Source organism: Prenolepis imparis, unplaced genomic scaffold, assembly GCF_030444845.1.
Source record: "Prenolepis imparis isolate NDT839.2.m4 unplaced genomic scaffold, iyPreImpa1.0 SCAF_10, whole genome shotgun sequence".
NCBI lineage: Eukaryota > Metazoa > Arthropoda > Insecta > Hymenoptera > Formicidae > Prenolepis > Prenolepis imparis.
The window spans coordinates 2,139,950-2,155,686 of NW_028141168.1; the positions used below are offsets into that span (position 1 = coordinate 2,139,950).

The window sequence follows — 15,737 nt, forward strand, 5'->3', positions numbered from 1 at the left end:
GTCCAGGCATCCTCCTGGGCAGCGGGCTGAGGTGGGGATGGGGAGCCGGTGTGGACGGCCTCCGCGGGTCTGAAGTTTCGGGGGGCACGCGTGGCGTCCTTCCCGGATGGAGGGGGCTTGCTCGGGGCTATCCCCTGGCTGGCCTCCCCTTTTCCTGGGAGGACTTCGCGCTCTTCTCTTGCGCGGGTGCCAGGGCTTAGTCCTTTTGGACCCTGGCCTACGGTATTTTTCGCCGCCCTGGGGGGAGCGACACGTCTTCCCCGGCCTTTCCTCGGGGTCCGGTAGCGGGCTTCTTCTCTTTAGCCCCTTTCGGAGTTTTTGGGGTGTTGCCCGGTCCGGTCTGTCCTGCCTGCGGTAGGGATGGTCTGTTCTTGGACCTTAGCCCTTGGACAAATTCCTCCCTAATTTGTAGGAGGTTCTGGATGCCTATCGACATTTCATCATAGGCTTGTCCTCATCTTTCTCAATTCCTTGGGGGTATTCTGCCCCCAAGGCTTTCCTTACCCCCTTGATTGGGGGCCTCTGTGGGAGCGATTGGGCCCGTGTGTCCGGGAGGTCGACCTCCATGGGGGTCGGTTCCTTCGAAGGCTGCGGCTCACTTCCGCTGGCGTTCGCGCTTTCATCTCTAGTTGGGGCAGTGTTGCCCCAACCTGTGCAGCCACAGTCCTTAGCGGTCCCCTTAAGTTTCGACCTTGCATGCGCCGCCTCTCTCTGCAGCCTGCTATTTTCAGCCTGCAGAGATCGGATCTTTTTGCGGAGGGTCTCCGCTTCCCCATCCTCCTTCTCTATTGTCACGGGCTGTGCCCTGTTAGCCAGCGTGGTGACCGCAGCCTCGAGATAGGAGGCGGCCTCTTTTAATTGTCTTTGATCCGTACCTTTAGGATTCTTGGACATGTTGGCCGCCTTCTTTACCGCAAGTACCTGGAGGTCGAGTTTCTCGGCCTCATGTTTCTCCTCTCCTCTTTGCTTCCTTAGCCTTCCTTTCCTGGAGAACGTAGTATTCACCCATTGTAGGCGGGGGTCCTCTCTTCTTGGAGCTGAGTTCCAAGACATTGATCTCTTCTTCATCTGTTGATGCCATTTTACCTGCCCTGCTGGCCCTTGTCGCCCCGCTGACCCCGCTCGCAGAGAGCGGCGGGCGACTGTTTTTATCAGCCAGCCCTTCAATGAGAGGACGATTCATCTTCACCTGATTTGAGCGGCCCCGATATTCCAGCCTCTTCACCATAACCGAAGCCCTTTTCATTCCAATGAATTTGGGCTTTGACGACATCGGCCCTGGTCGGGCATGAGATGTCAGTACTCCCTCCTCCTACCCAGCAGCACTTGTCGCCGCCTCTTGTTCCTCCCGCACTCATTTGCGTTTGTGTTTAAGTTCTCCAGACTATGAACGGCCTAGCAACAGCGAACGAGGCTACCAATAACTCAAGCAAGGCTGCGAATGAGGCTATGATCAAGTCATTAACGGTTACATGCAAGGCTACAAACAACTCAAGCAGGGCTGCGAACGGGTCAGGAAAGGCTTCGAACGGGCATAGAAACGACTGTGAACAAGGCAGCGAACGAATCAAGAACGATTTTCGAATGGATCAAGAACGGAAGTAAACAACGCAAGAACGGCTCAAGAACGGCTCAAGAACGACTACGAACGGCTCAAGAACGGGTCAGGAACAGCTGCGAACGGGTCAGGAACTGCTACGGACAGGTCAGGAACGGCTCAAGAACGGCTACGAACGGCTCAAGAACGGTTCAAGAACGGGTCAGGAACATGTCAGAAACGGCTACGAACGGCTCAAGAACGTGTCGGGAACGGCTACGAACGGCTCAAGAACGGGTCAGGAATGGCTGCGAACGGGTCAGGAACGGCTACGAACGGCTCAAGAACGGGACAAGAACGGCTACGAACGGGTCAGGAACGGCTCAAGAACGGCTATTAAAGAACGACAAACGAAAATGAATCATAAAACGAGCGACAAGCGGCGATCGAGAAAAACCGACGAAGCGAAGAAACAACATAGTTTGGAGAAACGGCAGTTGGTGAACGAACTGCACGCGCCGGCAAGGAAAAATTTTCTCCGAAGACACGTCATAGTGCGGGGATACGATGACTTGTAACAATCTGACATCGTCGAGATGCGTCCGTACTCTCATTTCTACAGAAGTTACCACCACATACTCACCGTCATCAATGTGTTGAGCAAGCATGCGTGGGCCATTCCACTCAATAGTAAAGGTGGAACCGAGACGGCTGACGCTATCGCCGAGATAATTCGAGATAGCAAGAGATGCCCGCGAAACATGCAAACCGATATGGGGAAAGAATTTTATAACGCCAACGTGCAACGGCTTATACGGAAACATAACAGCAATCACTATTCTACATATTCGGTATTGAAGGCATCGATCGTCGAGCGATTCAATCGCACGCTGAAGAACGACATGTGAAAGATGTTTACGCTGAACGGAACTTACAAGTGGATCGACGCGTTGTCGGAACTCGTATCGGATTACAACGCGCGCAAGCATCGAACGATCGGCATGCGATTCGTCGACGTCACCCCCGCGATCGCTGATAAACTTTTAAAAACGGTATATAGTAACATAAAGATTGCCACTTCGGCAAAGTTCAAAGTAGGTGACCCGGTACGCGTTAGCAAGTACAAGAAACTTTTTGAGAAGTGTTACACACCAAATTGGACAACCGAAGTGTTTAAAATTGTTAAAGTGCAGCGTACTAATCCCGTATCTACTCGAGGACTATCGCAAAACATCTGTCCCTGGAGCGTTTTACGAGCACTAGTTGCATAGCGCGAATTATCCGGACATATATCTGGTGGAGAAAGTACTGCGCAGGAGGGGTGACGAGGTTTACGAAAAAGGCTGGGATTTGACAATTCACACAACTCTTGGATACATAAGGATAATACAATTTAATTCATACAAACTGTATTTATTAATAACTCAAAAATTTAAAAATATATAATGTGTACAACATATAAATGTATTTGAAATATTACAATATACATGAAATATGTGAAATACAAAATCTTTATTAATACATTTTTTCCGTTCCAATATATGAAATACATACACATATGTTACATAAAATTATATCACACACACACACACACAATATTACATTATATTACAATACATTACATTACATTACATTACAAAATATAATTTACAATGGTATTTTATAATGTCCCCACGGTAATGTATCAGTGGTTTCAGGTATGATATACCGCTTGTCGTCGTACGGACTTAGAGCAATTTTTGTCTCGCGAATGGTGTATACTTCGTGCAATTTCGATCTTATACAAGACTGACTACGTGTCATTTCAATATCATCATTCAAACACCGCGTATAATCGTCAAACGTTATCGTTCTCGCGACGACGTTACTCTTGACACCTTTTACTTTTTTGGTATCTTTCTTGCCATCCACTCGCAAGGCATACATTTTTGCTCTAAGCCCTACAAATTCAGTCATAATCGCGCCGTTGTTTTCATCTTTCATTAGACCGGGTACCTTTTTATTCACGAGCGCTATACCGTATGCATTGCCCACAGCGTAATCGCTCGTATCAAATTTGCTCACGTCGCGCTTCATATTCTCATATACATCTTCGCATTTAATATGGTATATTAAACTATCTGTGTCAGTGTACATTACCTGGCATCTTTCACGATAGAGCGGTGACATGTACTCGTAGTGAAATTCGTACAGACACACTTTCGATATGTCGAGTATACACATACCGATATAGATTGGTTGTTAAATTTTACTTCGAGTTTACGTAATTCTACGGCAATTAAATTTTCCGAGAAGATGCTTCTACTGTGAAAATTTGGTTTAGCAATCATCGCCTCTGGTCCGTATCGTCCGTCCCACTTTGTCAGTAATTTTACATCTACATGATTACGCACATTTTCCATCGTTTTCCCAAATACTGCATTATTCATTAATTTGTATAAATTTTTTTCAAAATCATTTTTCGCGTGTGTCGAAATTTTGTATTAAGTTCGATATAATTTCGGAGCCATGGAGATTGAGTGAATTGTAATACGCGATGTATTTTTGTAACGCGAAGGCCGTGTCGCATACATTGCTGCAGGTTGCGGTAGTGTATGACATAACGCTTCTTATCATATAGTGTTGCGAGAAGCTTATCTTCCCGCTTGCTGGGCGGTTTGTCACGTGTCGGGCAAAACGGTAGGTCAGTGTGCGTGTTGTGAAGATGTTGTGGATACTCTAAATTTACTTCGAGGATATAGCCTTTTTTTTTTTTTTTTGCGCTGTGGAAACCTCATGGTACCCTTATCCCCCGGGTAGAGGATGAGGGTTATGTGGGACTCCTTGCTCCCCTTGACCGATCCACGAATGAATCGATCAGGGGGCTCAAGATCTACCTCACTAAAACCACAGCGGGTGCCTACGCTGGCTCTTACGAGGATGGCAGGGAACTACCGAGCATTGCTTCCTGCCATCCTCTGGCCCAACCTTCCTGGAAGAGCATCTTCCCAGAGAGGAAGATACTCTCTCCCGCACATCGTGCGGTTCTATCCCGGTTGCGGCGCAGGGGGGCACCGCCCCCACGCCGCGCCCTCCAAAAAAGTTTGGGGGGCGGGGTCACGGCTCGAGTGTTCCCGCTCGAGCCGCCACTCCCCGCTACCGAAACGAGGCTCCCTCTCCCTCCCAAAAGGGACGGGAGATTCGGCCAGTGCTCCGGGAGCTCTACTCCTGGGAACTCCCCCCCAGAAGGCGTTGGAGCATCCCCGCAGGCAGTGGTGCCCTCCCATCGGCGCTCTAGGCACCGGTGAGAGGGCCGCCCCTGCCGCGGCCCTTCCCGGGGGGATCACGTGCAATGGGGCTCGGTAGTAACTGAGCCCCTGTGATTCCCCCCGTGTCCCCAGGCCGTGGTTCCCTCCCTTAACGGGATTCGACCGTCGACCCGGGGGCATCGCCGAGACCCTCTCCTGGGGGAGGACCTCGGCAGGCAGGGAGAGAGGGCGGGGGGCGGACGCCGCCCGACCCCCGGCCGCAAGGCCTTCGCCGTGCGGCCGCCAGCCGGGCGACACCCGCCCCCGCCCACCCCCTCGGACTACAACTCCACCCCCGAAGGGGGCCTCTTTCTTATTGCCGGGCGGGTGGCACAGCGCCCCCCGCCCAGCCTTAGCGCCCCAAAAAGGGGCCTTCCTCCTCCTCCTCTTCTCCACCGGGCAAGGGGGGCACAGCGCCCCTCGCCCAGTCTCCTCCTGTGTTTGGCCGCCTCTTAGGGAGGCGGCCCTTTCCCGGTGACGTTTAGGGGAACTTGAGTTCCCCTCAGCGTCACCGGGCCTGCCTTTGTTGGCGACGGGGTCTCGTCACTCTTCCTCTCGTTGCCATCTCCCGGCTCGTCACGGGCTCTCTTCCACCCCGCCGGCCCCCACCACGGCGGTTTCCTCGCCTAGGCAGCCAGGAGGTGTCGTCCCTCTCCTCCCGAGATTCAGGGGCGAGAGGGAGTCTCCTCCCGAGATTCAGGGCTGAGAGGGAGTCTCCTCCCTCTTCCCCGTTTCCCGCTCTCTTTCCGCCTCCTCCTTCTGCGTCATTACTTTGGCGCAGAAGAAGGAGACCGCCTTCCAAACTTCCTCGCTCCCAGCCATCTTTGCAACGATGGCCGGGAGCGTTAGATCCTCGCCAGTCTTCTGGACGAGGACACGGCGCTCTTCTGCCCACGCTCGGCAGATCTCCAGCGTGTGCTGCGCCGTGTCCTCGTCCTCCTCACAGTGGTGACATTGCGTGGTGCGCTCCTTTCCTATTCTACACAGGTACTCGCCGAAGCATCCGTGCCCGGCGAATGCCTGTGTAACGTGGTACGACATCTTGCCGTGAGACCTGTTCACCTTGATTCTCGTACACTCTCTTGTGAGTACGAGCTTGGAGCTCCATGGGAGGCATTCCCGCGAGGGCCGAGGCCGCCGCATGCGAGACCATGCGATATCCGCGGACGACGCGGATGGCCATTCTCCGCTGGATTTTCCGGAGATCATCGCTGATACGTTTCTTGGCCACCGCCTCGTCCGCCCACACCGCTGACCCATATAGGGTCACCGAATTCAGCACGGCCGCATACAGCCTTCTCACTCGGTCGTCTGGCCCGCCAAGATTGGGCAGCAAGCGGTTAAGTGCCGCCGCTACCCCGTTGGCCTTTTCAGCCAGACGACCGAAGTGGTTGCCAAAACTCCAAGTACCGTCCAGCAAGAGGCCTAAATATTTAAGATTTTGCTCCAGCTGGACGGGGATGCCGTCCACCATAACATGGGCCCTCGGCGGCTTCCCCCGGGAGCCATCATGGAAGTAAATGGCCTCCGTTTTGTGTGGAGCCACCTTAAGGCCCAATCTCTTTATGGAGCGCACCACGCACGCTATAGCTAGGTCCGCTCTTCTTTTCGCGTCCCCCCAGTCACTTCCCCCGGCCAGGATTATAGTGTCGTCCGCGTAGCAGACGACACTACAGCCGGGGGGGAGGGCAGAACGGAGCACACTGTTATATGTGATGTCCCACAGCAAGGGGCCCAAAACTGACCCCTGCGAGACACCACACGACACAGCCCTACCGCGCAGAGCACCGGTTTTATCCCGGTACTCTAGGCAACTATCCCTGAAATAGGTCTTCTCCATCTCCACGAGGTATTGAGGGGCGCCATGTTCTAAAAGCGCGTCCCTCACCTTCCCCCAGGGCAGGATGTTAAAGGCGTTGGTGATGTCCAACGCCGTTGCAATCACCACCCTGCCCTCTGCAGTCTCGGATTCCGCGAGAGAACGGACGCGTAATATTGCGTCCGTTGTTGATCGATTCTCGCGGAATCCGTACTGCTCCTCGTGGAGATTTAGGCCTACTTCATTCATCCACCTGACGAGTCGGTCGGCAATAATTCTTTCAAAAATCTTGCCGACCTCGTCGAGCAGGCAGATGGGCCTATACGCGGAGGGCGCTGCTCCATCGGTTCTGCCCCCTTTTGAGATAAGGACCAACTTGGCCTTACCCCAGACTGGGGGGAACTCTCCTTCCCGTAGATCGTATACAGCCTGCGAATGGGCTCCGACAGATGGGCTAAGGCATATATCCAGACCCTTCCGGGGATGCCGTCAGGCCCGGGGGCTTTATTGCCCCGAGCCCTGAGCCTTTTGGCAACCCCGGCCAACTCAGCGCTAGACACCTCGTACGCCTCTTCCCACTCGACAGGTTCCCTTTCGTATAGATCCGGAACCCTGTCACACTGTGGGAAGAGGGTCGACAATATATTTTCGAGTACATCGGTGTCCAGCACCTCCGTCACGGGGGGCGTCCAACCCCGCAGTTTTTTCATTACCGCTTTGTAGGGACGCCCCCAAGGGTCCGCATTGAGATTCCTGAGTTGCTCATCCCAGGACCTCGCCTTAGCCTTCCTAATGGCAGCGCTCAAAGTGTTACGTGCTTCCCTGTAACCCTCGAGCGCTTCTGCCATGCACTCGTCTTCGTTGCCGAGGCCCCTCCTTCTCTTGAGGCGGCGCCTGGCCTGGACGGAGGCGCGTCTGAGATCCGCGATCTCCTCCGTCCACCAGTACGCCGCCCTCAGAGGTCTCGGCTTGGCTCGGGGCATAGAGATGTCACAAGCATCTCTCATTGTCTCCCCGAGCCATGCCACCTGGTCCTCGATACCCATCGGTGCGTTGTCTGTACCAGGCCAGGTAGCCGAGAGCATGGCTGCCACCAGTCTGTCGGAGTCTAGCTTTGCTAGAGCCCACCTTCCGGGCGGATTCCCCCCCTGGGCGCGGCTCAGCACCTTCCGGCAGGCGATGTCGACCCTTTCGAATCCTAATATAGAGATGGTCGGAGAGGGTCTCTTCTTCCATCACCCGCCAGTTCTGCATCCTGTCCGCCGCAGAAGGAGACGCCCATGTCAAATCGACAATGGACTCCCCCTGACCAGGGTGCTGCTCGACTCCTGATTGATTATACAGAGGCCGAGAACCGCTGCTCAATCCTCCAAGACCCAGCCTTTGCGGTTCGTTCGCCGGGAACCCCAATGCGCCGAATGGGCATTGAAGTCCCCAGCGACCACAATAGGTTCGGGGAGTCTCCTTTGCACGACGAGTGCAATTTCATCTAGGATATCCCCGAACGTGACAGGGTCAATACTGGGGGGGATGTAACACCCTATCACCCACAGTGGGCCCCATTCTACGGCTGCATACGAGCGCCCGCCTCCGATTTTGGTACACGGAGGCGAGCCCATCTCTTGCAACCATCCACAGCATCGTCCGAATCGGTACGAGCAGACGTGGTTGCTGGATCGAGAGAGCTGACTCCGGATTCGAAGAGACATCAACCGAGCACGTCCAAGGCCTGAAATGTAAAATAAAATATTAAATTAGCATTAAGTTAGATATTAGAATTTTAAATTACCTACCGTTATTGACTTCAAGGCACCTTGATTTATTCCTAAATAAAAAGTAAAAAGTAAAAAATATAATCAACACATAAAAATATTAATTAGCATTAAGTCAGAGATTATAACATTGTGTTATTTGTATTTTGTCATTTTGAGTTGCGTATGGTTACTGACTTTAATGTACTTACCTGTAAATAATTACCTTAGTTTATTTTGAGATAATTGATTCTATTTTATTTGGATTATTATTAGTCGGACGTTACTCACGCGAAAACGCGAGAGACACGCATGAATGAAGTGCAATCCGATAGGCTTGTAATAGTCTTAATTTGATTATAAAAAATATATATTGATTTTATTTTGACGCGTGACGAGTTATCTCCGATTTCGATATTTACGCTAAGTAATGCATGAAAGACAAACGAAGTGCAGAAGCGGCGGAATCAGTAATTGAAACACGCGACAAATAGAGCAAACTAATGAACCGCGAGAACGCATTTCGCGAAATGACGCCGATTGACGGGTGCGCTAGAAATAACGCACCAAGCATCGCGGAAAAGCGCATATCAACGAAGCAAACGAACGCGGAGCGCAGAAAAACCAGCATCGCGGGGAAAACGAGAAAATAAATATCATTAGATTGACGAGCGCGCGGAATAAGATTTCGAGTCGCAAGAACGAGCGAAATAGCGATTCCGGATATAACAATAAAATGTAAATATGTAAATAAATGTATTATATAGTTATAAATTAATATTAGAATAGTTAGAGCGAACCGAACACATCACGATGCCGGTCTCGAGCGCGGACCATGAAGAGTGCCGGAAGCGACCGCGACGCGCGATTGGCTAGCGACCGCGGAGTGGGGATCCAGGGTATAAAAGCGGACGCCGAGAGAATTCGACGACGAGATCTTGAGGTTTCTTCGCAGAGTGAACATTCGAGCAATCCTCGGGAGAACCTAATCAAAACACGACTCGTTCAATAAGTCTCGAAACCGAGGTTCTCACGACGAGACCTAATCGCGTTATTCGACAAGTTAGCGCGAAACGCGGCATTGAGTATCTTAACGCGATAATACTTTCGACGGCGCGTAATAAAATCACGGACGCGAACGCGAGACCCTGTGAACGTGCGAGACACGTCGGAACGTAAACCCGCGAAGGTTGTAACGGCGCGAATGAGTGTCGGCAGCTCAGTCTGTACCTGTAAAAGAGAAAAGTGTTGGTGTTAAAGAAATATAAGGAAATTTGTGATACTTACCCGATTGTGTACTTACCTTATTGGATAACTACCCGCAACGATCCTGACGATTCCCACGTTGATCCAAGCATCCGGCGTTGACGACACGGCAGCTGGAAATCTGAAACAGAGAAGGAGAGTGGTGAAGCGGGAGATATTCAGGCACAATCCCGGCACGGAGAAGGAAGTGTTACGTCCGGGGGTGCAGTTGCGGCGTAAATTTTACGAAATTTAAATCGCGACCTACGAACTCGAACTGCGGGGCGGACTACGTCGTATTTCGGAATTACTCCGGGGATACCCACGACGACAGGTATTTCCTTTATGGTCACGGTTGCGTTTTGGGAGAAAGGGAGCGTTTCGTATAGGTTCGATTACCGACGAATCAGTCCATGTATCCGCGGAATCGTTCGAGTGAATCGTTGACGGAGTGGAAAATAGTGATTACTGCATTACCATCCGAGTCGATACGGTAGGGTTCTTCACCACGGCGGTACAGAAGGTAAGCTCGTTGGCAATGATAACAAGGGTGGTCGATGTCACGTGTTGTCGACAGTCGGTAAAAATTGCAGACTGAGCAAACGACTCCGGTCGGTACGTCGCCGATAACGAGGAGATGCTTAGCGCAAGTTAACCACTCAGATTGCACGCCAATAGGTAAACGCATACGGCAATCCGTACAGAGAGCGGCACTTGTTTCCTTATTAATAAAACCGATTATCCGTTGGCAATACGGGAGGTTATTTAGGGTTTCTTCAATAATTTCTTCCTCGGAATCATCCTCGGGGAGGAGCAAAGTGGTGGGGATGTCCAAGTGTGACGGTATTATTGGACACATAGGAGTTAATTGTTTAAACTAATGTTAGTTAAAATAAATAGTTGCCATGAGGTCGATTTGAATGTTCTAACACGTTCACGAAGTTTCTAGATATTCTGGAAAGATTTAGAATTTTCCAAAGGGTTGACTGTAGGATACCTACTGCAGTTTTATGAGGGCCATAAACTGACCCTTGATAAAAAAAAAAAAGGTTTCGCACGATTTCTCTTTTTGGGAGATGAGAAAATTTAAGACGCGCAGAGAATATTCTGGAAACCACGTGGTAAGCTAATATTTCTAAAATTGCAAGAGAATTTATTAGTTATTATTGTTAAGTGATTCAAAAATGCGTAGACGTAGTTTCCGAAATAGATTCTTGTATTTCGCGGGTTCCTGGGCAGAAGGGAGGCTCGTGTTGTAAAGAAATATCTTGAGCACCTACCTTATTTAATTTCCAAGGGATGGACAACGACTGGATGGCGATGATCCGGGGTACCCGCGTTGTAGAGGGTGTACAGGATGCCAGACCTTTCTGCAGATACCTTGTACGGCGTGGATCGTTGTCCGGGATGTCGTTCAATGGCACCTTGGAATTCTTGATTTCGATCGCGTGCAATTGCGTAGGCCACTCCCGTAATTTAACGTCCGCGTGATTATTATTATTATTATTAATGCTAAAAGGCACGGAGTCGCCGAACAATCTATCGTATTCCGCGTCGTTATGATAGTCGATTCCAATGAAATTAGAGAGACCACGTGTTGATTCAGTGCGATGTAGTCGTGCTGTTATACGCCGTAGTTGATTCTTTCTTCCTGCACGGCGTGTTTTAGGCATTATAAAATTTAAACATTCTGAACGTCGTTTCGCTTCTGCAATAACTAACGTGCGGCGGTCCTCACTGTTCGTTGTTGCTTTCGGCGAAAGATTATGAGCGGTTCGTCCTCTCTGAATAATCACTACGAGGTTCAGGAAATATTTCTATGTTATAGAATAGTAATTTGTTAGGAATGGATTATTTGACGCGTGTTTTAGGCATTGTAAAATTTAAACGTTCTGAACGTCGTTTCGCTTCTGCAATAATTAACGTGCGGCGGTCCTCACTGTTTGTTGTTGCTTTCGGCGAGAGATTATGAGCGGTTCGTCCTCTCTGAATAATCACTACGAGGTTCAGAAAATATTTCTATGTTATAGAATAATAATTTGTTAGGAATGGATTATTCGACGTGTGCAGGCGAGAGAATTCGAGATGCGTTGTAGAAATAATATAGGCTTGGAGATACACGAGGTTGGAACTAATTTAGAATGAATTTAGAATATATATATATATAACACTTTTATTCTAGTATAACACTACGAGTAATACAAAGTATCTAAGTTAAATTTTAGAGTTAGAATCTTAGAGTTAGAGTCTTAGAATTAGAATTAGAATCTTAGAGTTAGAATTTGAATTTTAGAATTCGGAGAGAGTCTTAAAGGTGACTGCTCTGCTTGACGGCGCGATTAGAACTGAGCTCCTCTGGGCTCGCTCTGAGGTCCTTCGGTTTTCGGCAGCTCGGTTGCGGCGGCCGAGAGTGGGGGAACTCTCTAGAGTAGGGAGTTGCCGTGGTAGGGAAGTTCCCAGGTGCTGCGGAGCGCCGCGCTCAGGCACTAGGCGGAGTTAGATGTCATGGCCGGCATTGGCGCGCATTTCAAACGGTGTTATAAGAACTTAGAATTATTTTGCATAGGAGTGAAAAATTTAAGTAGCCGGACGTGACACCTCCCCCCTTAGAAGAAAAAGTTGGACCATGTCTAACTTTTTCCAGTTCTATATCATAGTGGGTATAATTTTATTTATGCTTAATGTTAAGGTTAACACTTTCTTATTTCCTAGTGGTGAACGAGTCTATACCTCTTCGTTGAGGAGGTTGCGCAATTCTTTATAATTTACATGCGCTTCACTTTTCACTTTTTGTATTGGTGGGGAGTCTTCTTCTTGTGAGGGGGGGGCTAGGGGTGTTGATTCTTCCTGTACGGGTAGTGGTCCCAGTGGTGGTTGCTTCCTTTTGTTATTTTGTCCTCCGTCGGCCGGTCTTCCCATGTGTAATAATATGTTCGTGACTGATGTCCATACGGCTCCCAGGAGGTGTAGGCTCCATCCGTAAACGGAGTGAAGTGCGTATCCATGGATCAGTGTGTCTATTATTAATTTGGCAAGTCGTGCGACGACAAAGATGCCCAGCACTCCGGCGCTGGCGGATCCGAAGCTTATGAAACCTTTCCATAAGCGTGCTCCCGTGTTTTCTGCTAGCTTGTCGAGTGTTTTCTCGTCTAGCAGGTTTAGCATGGATAGACTTCCTGTGGGGACTTCGTGTCCCATTGCTCCCCTGGCGATCGTGTTGAGCATTGAGGGTTTTTCCATCGGGAACATGATGTGGTCGCGCAGACGATCCAGGTCTTCGCTGGTGTAAATGCCGCTGGAGGCGAGCGAGTCAGGGCTTACGTATCTCCATGACGGTTTGGTTAACGGCTGGATTGTCGGAGGTGCGATTGACTCCACTGGTTTCGGTGTCAGTCGGTACCATATGTTGTGCACTTGGTACATCGCTGGTAGGAGTTCGTTGCAGTCCCTGAGTGTTCCAGATTTTGTGAGTATTTTTGATCTGGGTAATAGGAAAAGAGATTTATTCTGGTGGGTGACGGGAAGCTCGTTGTAGCAATTGTCGACGGGTCGTACTCGGCATTCCACAGGTACGCATTTGATGAGGTGGATAACCTCGCCAGCTGTAATGGCGGTGTACCCTGGTGATTTCATAATTCTGTGCGCCATCTCGTCTGGTGCAATGCTTGCAAGGGAGAGAGCGTTGAGCAGGATTTGTCTCTCCAGGGCGCATTTCTGTTCCATTATGTCTCTGTATAGTTGTGATAGCTGTGTTCTGAGGTGTTTTTCTACGTAAATAAACTTGGAGTTTACGTACGAGAAAATATCAAGATTGTCGATTTTGATTTTTGAACGACCTTTGAACACGCGTCCTGGCTGCGTTTCGAGGACGCAGAGCTTGGGGTGCTCAGTTCGCAGGAGTTTATATCCACAGATGTTTGTCTCGGTTGTGCGTGCCAGCGCGAACGTGGTATCTTGTGTCGTTACCGTGTAGACCGTTGGGGAGTCCTTATGCGCTGATTTCGGTGATAAGCGATGTGCCAATCCTTCGTATAGGACATCGTATCGGCCGAAATGGCAATTGTCGGCAGGTAACACCGACCAGTATGTGGAGGCTCCGTCTGCGTCGTTGCATTCTCCTGTTGTCACGGGGCAGCGAACACCTGAGGGGAGTATTACCTCGTTAGTGTTATGTTTAACGGGTAACTCCAGCTTCCGGGTAGTGATCCGTATTGAGGCTTGGACGATTGCGTTATCCCAGGTGCCGTACGGATCGCTGTATTGAGTCCCGCTACATCCTCCGTCGGTTTTTACGGAACCTGCGAATGTTACTGCGCGCAGATTGGTAGCGTTTGGTTTAATGTCGGAGAGATGTCCGTTTAATCCTAAGGAGATGGTTCCCGTTTCGTGCAGTTTTCTACAAGTATCGGCCGATGTTTCGTGAATGTACTCGCGTCTGCCGTTATGTACGGCAGATATGTGTGAGTGCATCCCACAGTAATAGACAGTTCGGTCGACTTCAATTTTGCACTGGATTCCTGATGTGTGCTCGAATTCGCTCAACTGTAGCAATTGTACGTAGACCTCTTCCTTCTTTGGCTCGATGTCGTCGACTTTGCATTCTTCTATGTCCAATAGTGAGAGCGTAGTGATATTTAAACCGCGGCCTCCGCAGTCGTACCCTATTAGCCCATTAGAGGTTAGGGCTAACAGTGCGATTGCAGTTAGTATGCTTGCGTAGGTCTTCATTCTGTCGTGGTTGGCTGGTTACTGGCCCGTCCTCCGTCGGGGTGTCCGAGATATAGTCATCTTCGGAGTGGGGGTATTCCGGGGTAGGGGCTTGATGTGGCGAGGGTTTTAGCTTATCCATATGTACAATTCTAAACCTATTATTACTTATAGCTAACTTAACATTATGGTTTTTTAGGATTTGTATAATTTTATAGGGGCCTGTATATTGGTCGGATAGTTTCCCCTTTTTGGGTTCTTTTAATAGGTATACGTTATCTCCTACCTTAAATTCCTTTACATTTAGTTTCCTGTCGTAATATTTCTTAGATCTAATCTTAGCTTCTATTAAATTTTCGCGCGCGTTATCTTGTACGTCGCGGATTCTAGAGAACAATTCTCGAAGATAATGCGAGTATGTTTCGTTTTCTTCATTCTCTAGTGGCGGATCGTTGGAGGGGACACGCGCTATTTTGCCGAATATAAGTTCGTGCGGAGTGTATCGCGTGCCTTCGTGTACACTAGTGTTATATGAGAACGTAGCTAACTTCAAAAATTGATCCCATTCGCGGTTTTTATTAACATATTGTTTAAGGTATTCCCATAGTACATGGTGGGATCTTTCAATCGAACCATTCGATTGCGGTCTATAAGCTGTAGTTTTATATTGCTTAATTCTAAACTTACGTGCTATATTGCGCAACAGAGAATTAAGGAAATGTGACCCTTGGTCAGTTAACCAAGCTATAGGAGCGCCGTATATACATATGAATTCGTTAGTGAGTGCATCGGCTACGTCGGTTGCGGATGCGTGCTTCAATGGAATGGCTAGTGAATACTTAGTTAAAAGGTCCTGTATGGTAAGAATGTATGTATTTCCTAAAGAAGTTGTAGGAAGAGGTCCCATTATATCCATTGAGATTTTATCAAATGCTGTGCCTGGCGTATCTGTAAGCACCATTGGTTGTTTAGTTTTTACTCTTACTAATTTTTTCAGTTGACAATCTTTACATTTACGAATATATTCACAGACGTCTTCCTTCATCTTTGGCCAGGAGTATCGTTCTTTTAGTCGGTTATACGTTTTGGTTACTCCTTTATGGCCTCCTATCGCTGAGCTGTGGTTATCTTTTATAATTCTTTCTCTATCTGCAGGGAGTGGAATTTCGATCTTGTTTGCGCATACGAATATCTTAAGATTAGTGTCGCTTAATGTACGCTGCAGCAATGAATATATGGTATTCCAGGTAATGCTATCTACATTGTCTTGACATATCGAGATTGACTGTAGGTCCAATTCTGTAACTACGTCCTTTAGTGAGCGTAGCGTTTCTTTGATAATTTCTATTTCAGTGGCGGCTGAGACTCTTTCTTTAGCGATAAGTGATATT

The 15,737-nt window shown here is 49.1% G+C and overlaps 1 protein-coding gene across 1 annotated transcript; it reads right to left on the bottom strand.

Moving 5' to 3' along the window:
• Positions 1 to 12,209: 12,209 nt before the first annotated feature.
• On the bottom strand, positions 12,210 to 13,464 carry LOC145942230 (uncharacterized). The gene has a single exon (XM_083048749.1). The coding sequence runs from the start codon at positions 13,360 to 13,362 to the stop codon at positions 12,364 to 12,366; it is 999 nt and encodes a 332-aa protein (XP_082904875.1). The 5' UTR covers positions 13,363 to 13,464; the 3' UTR covers positions 12,210 to 12,363.
• Positions 13,465 to 15,737: the final 2,273 nt, after the last annotated feature.

What these genes read in the sequence shown, in the direction of transcription:
- LOC145942230 (XM_083048749.1), bottom strand. Translation starts at nt 13,362, where the DNA reads ATGGAACAGAAATGCGCCCTGGAGAGACAAATCCTGCTCAACGCTCTC.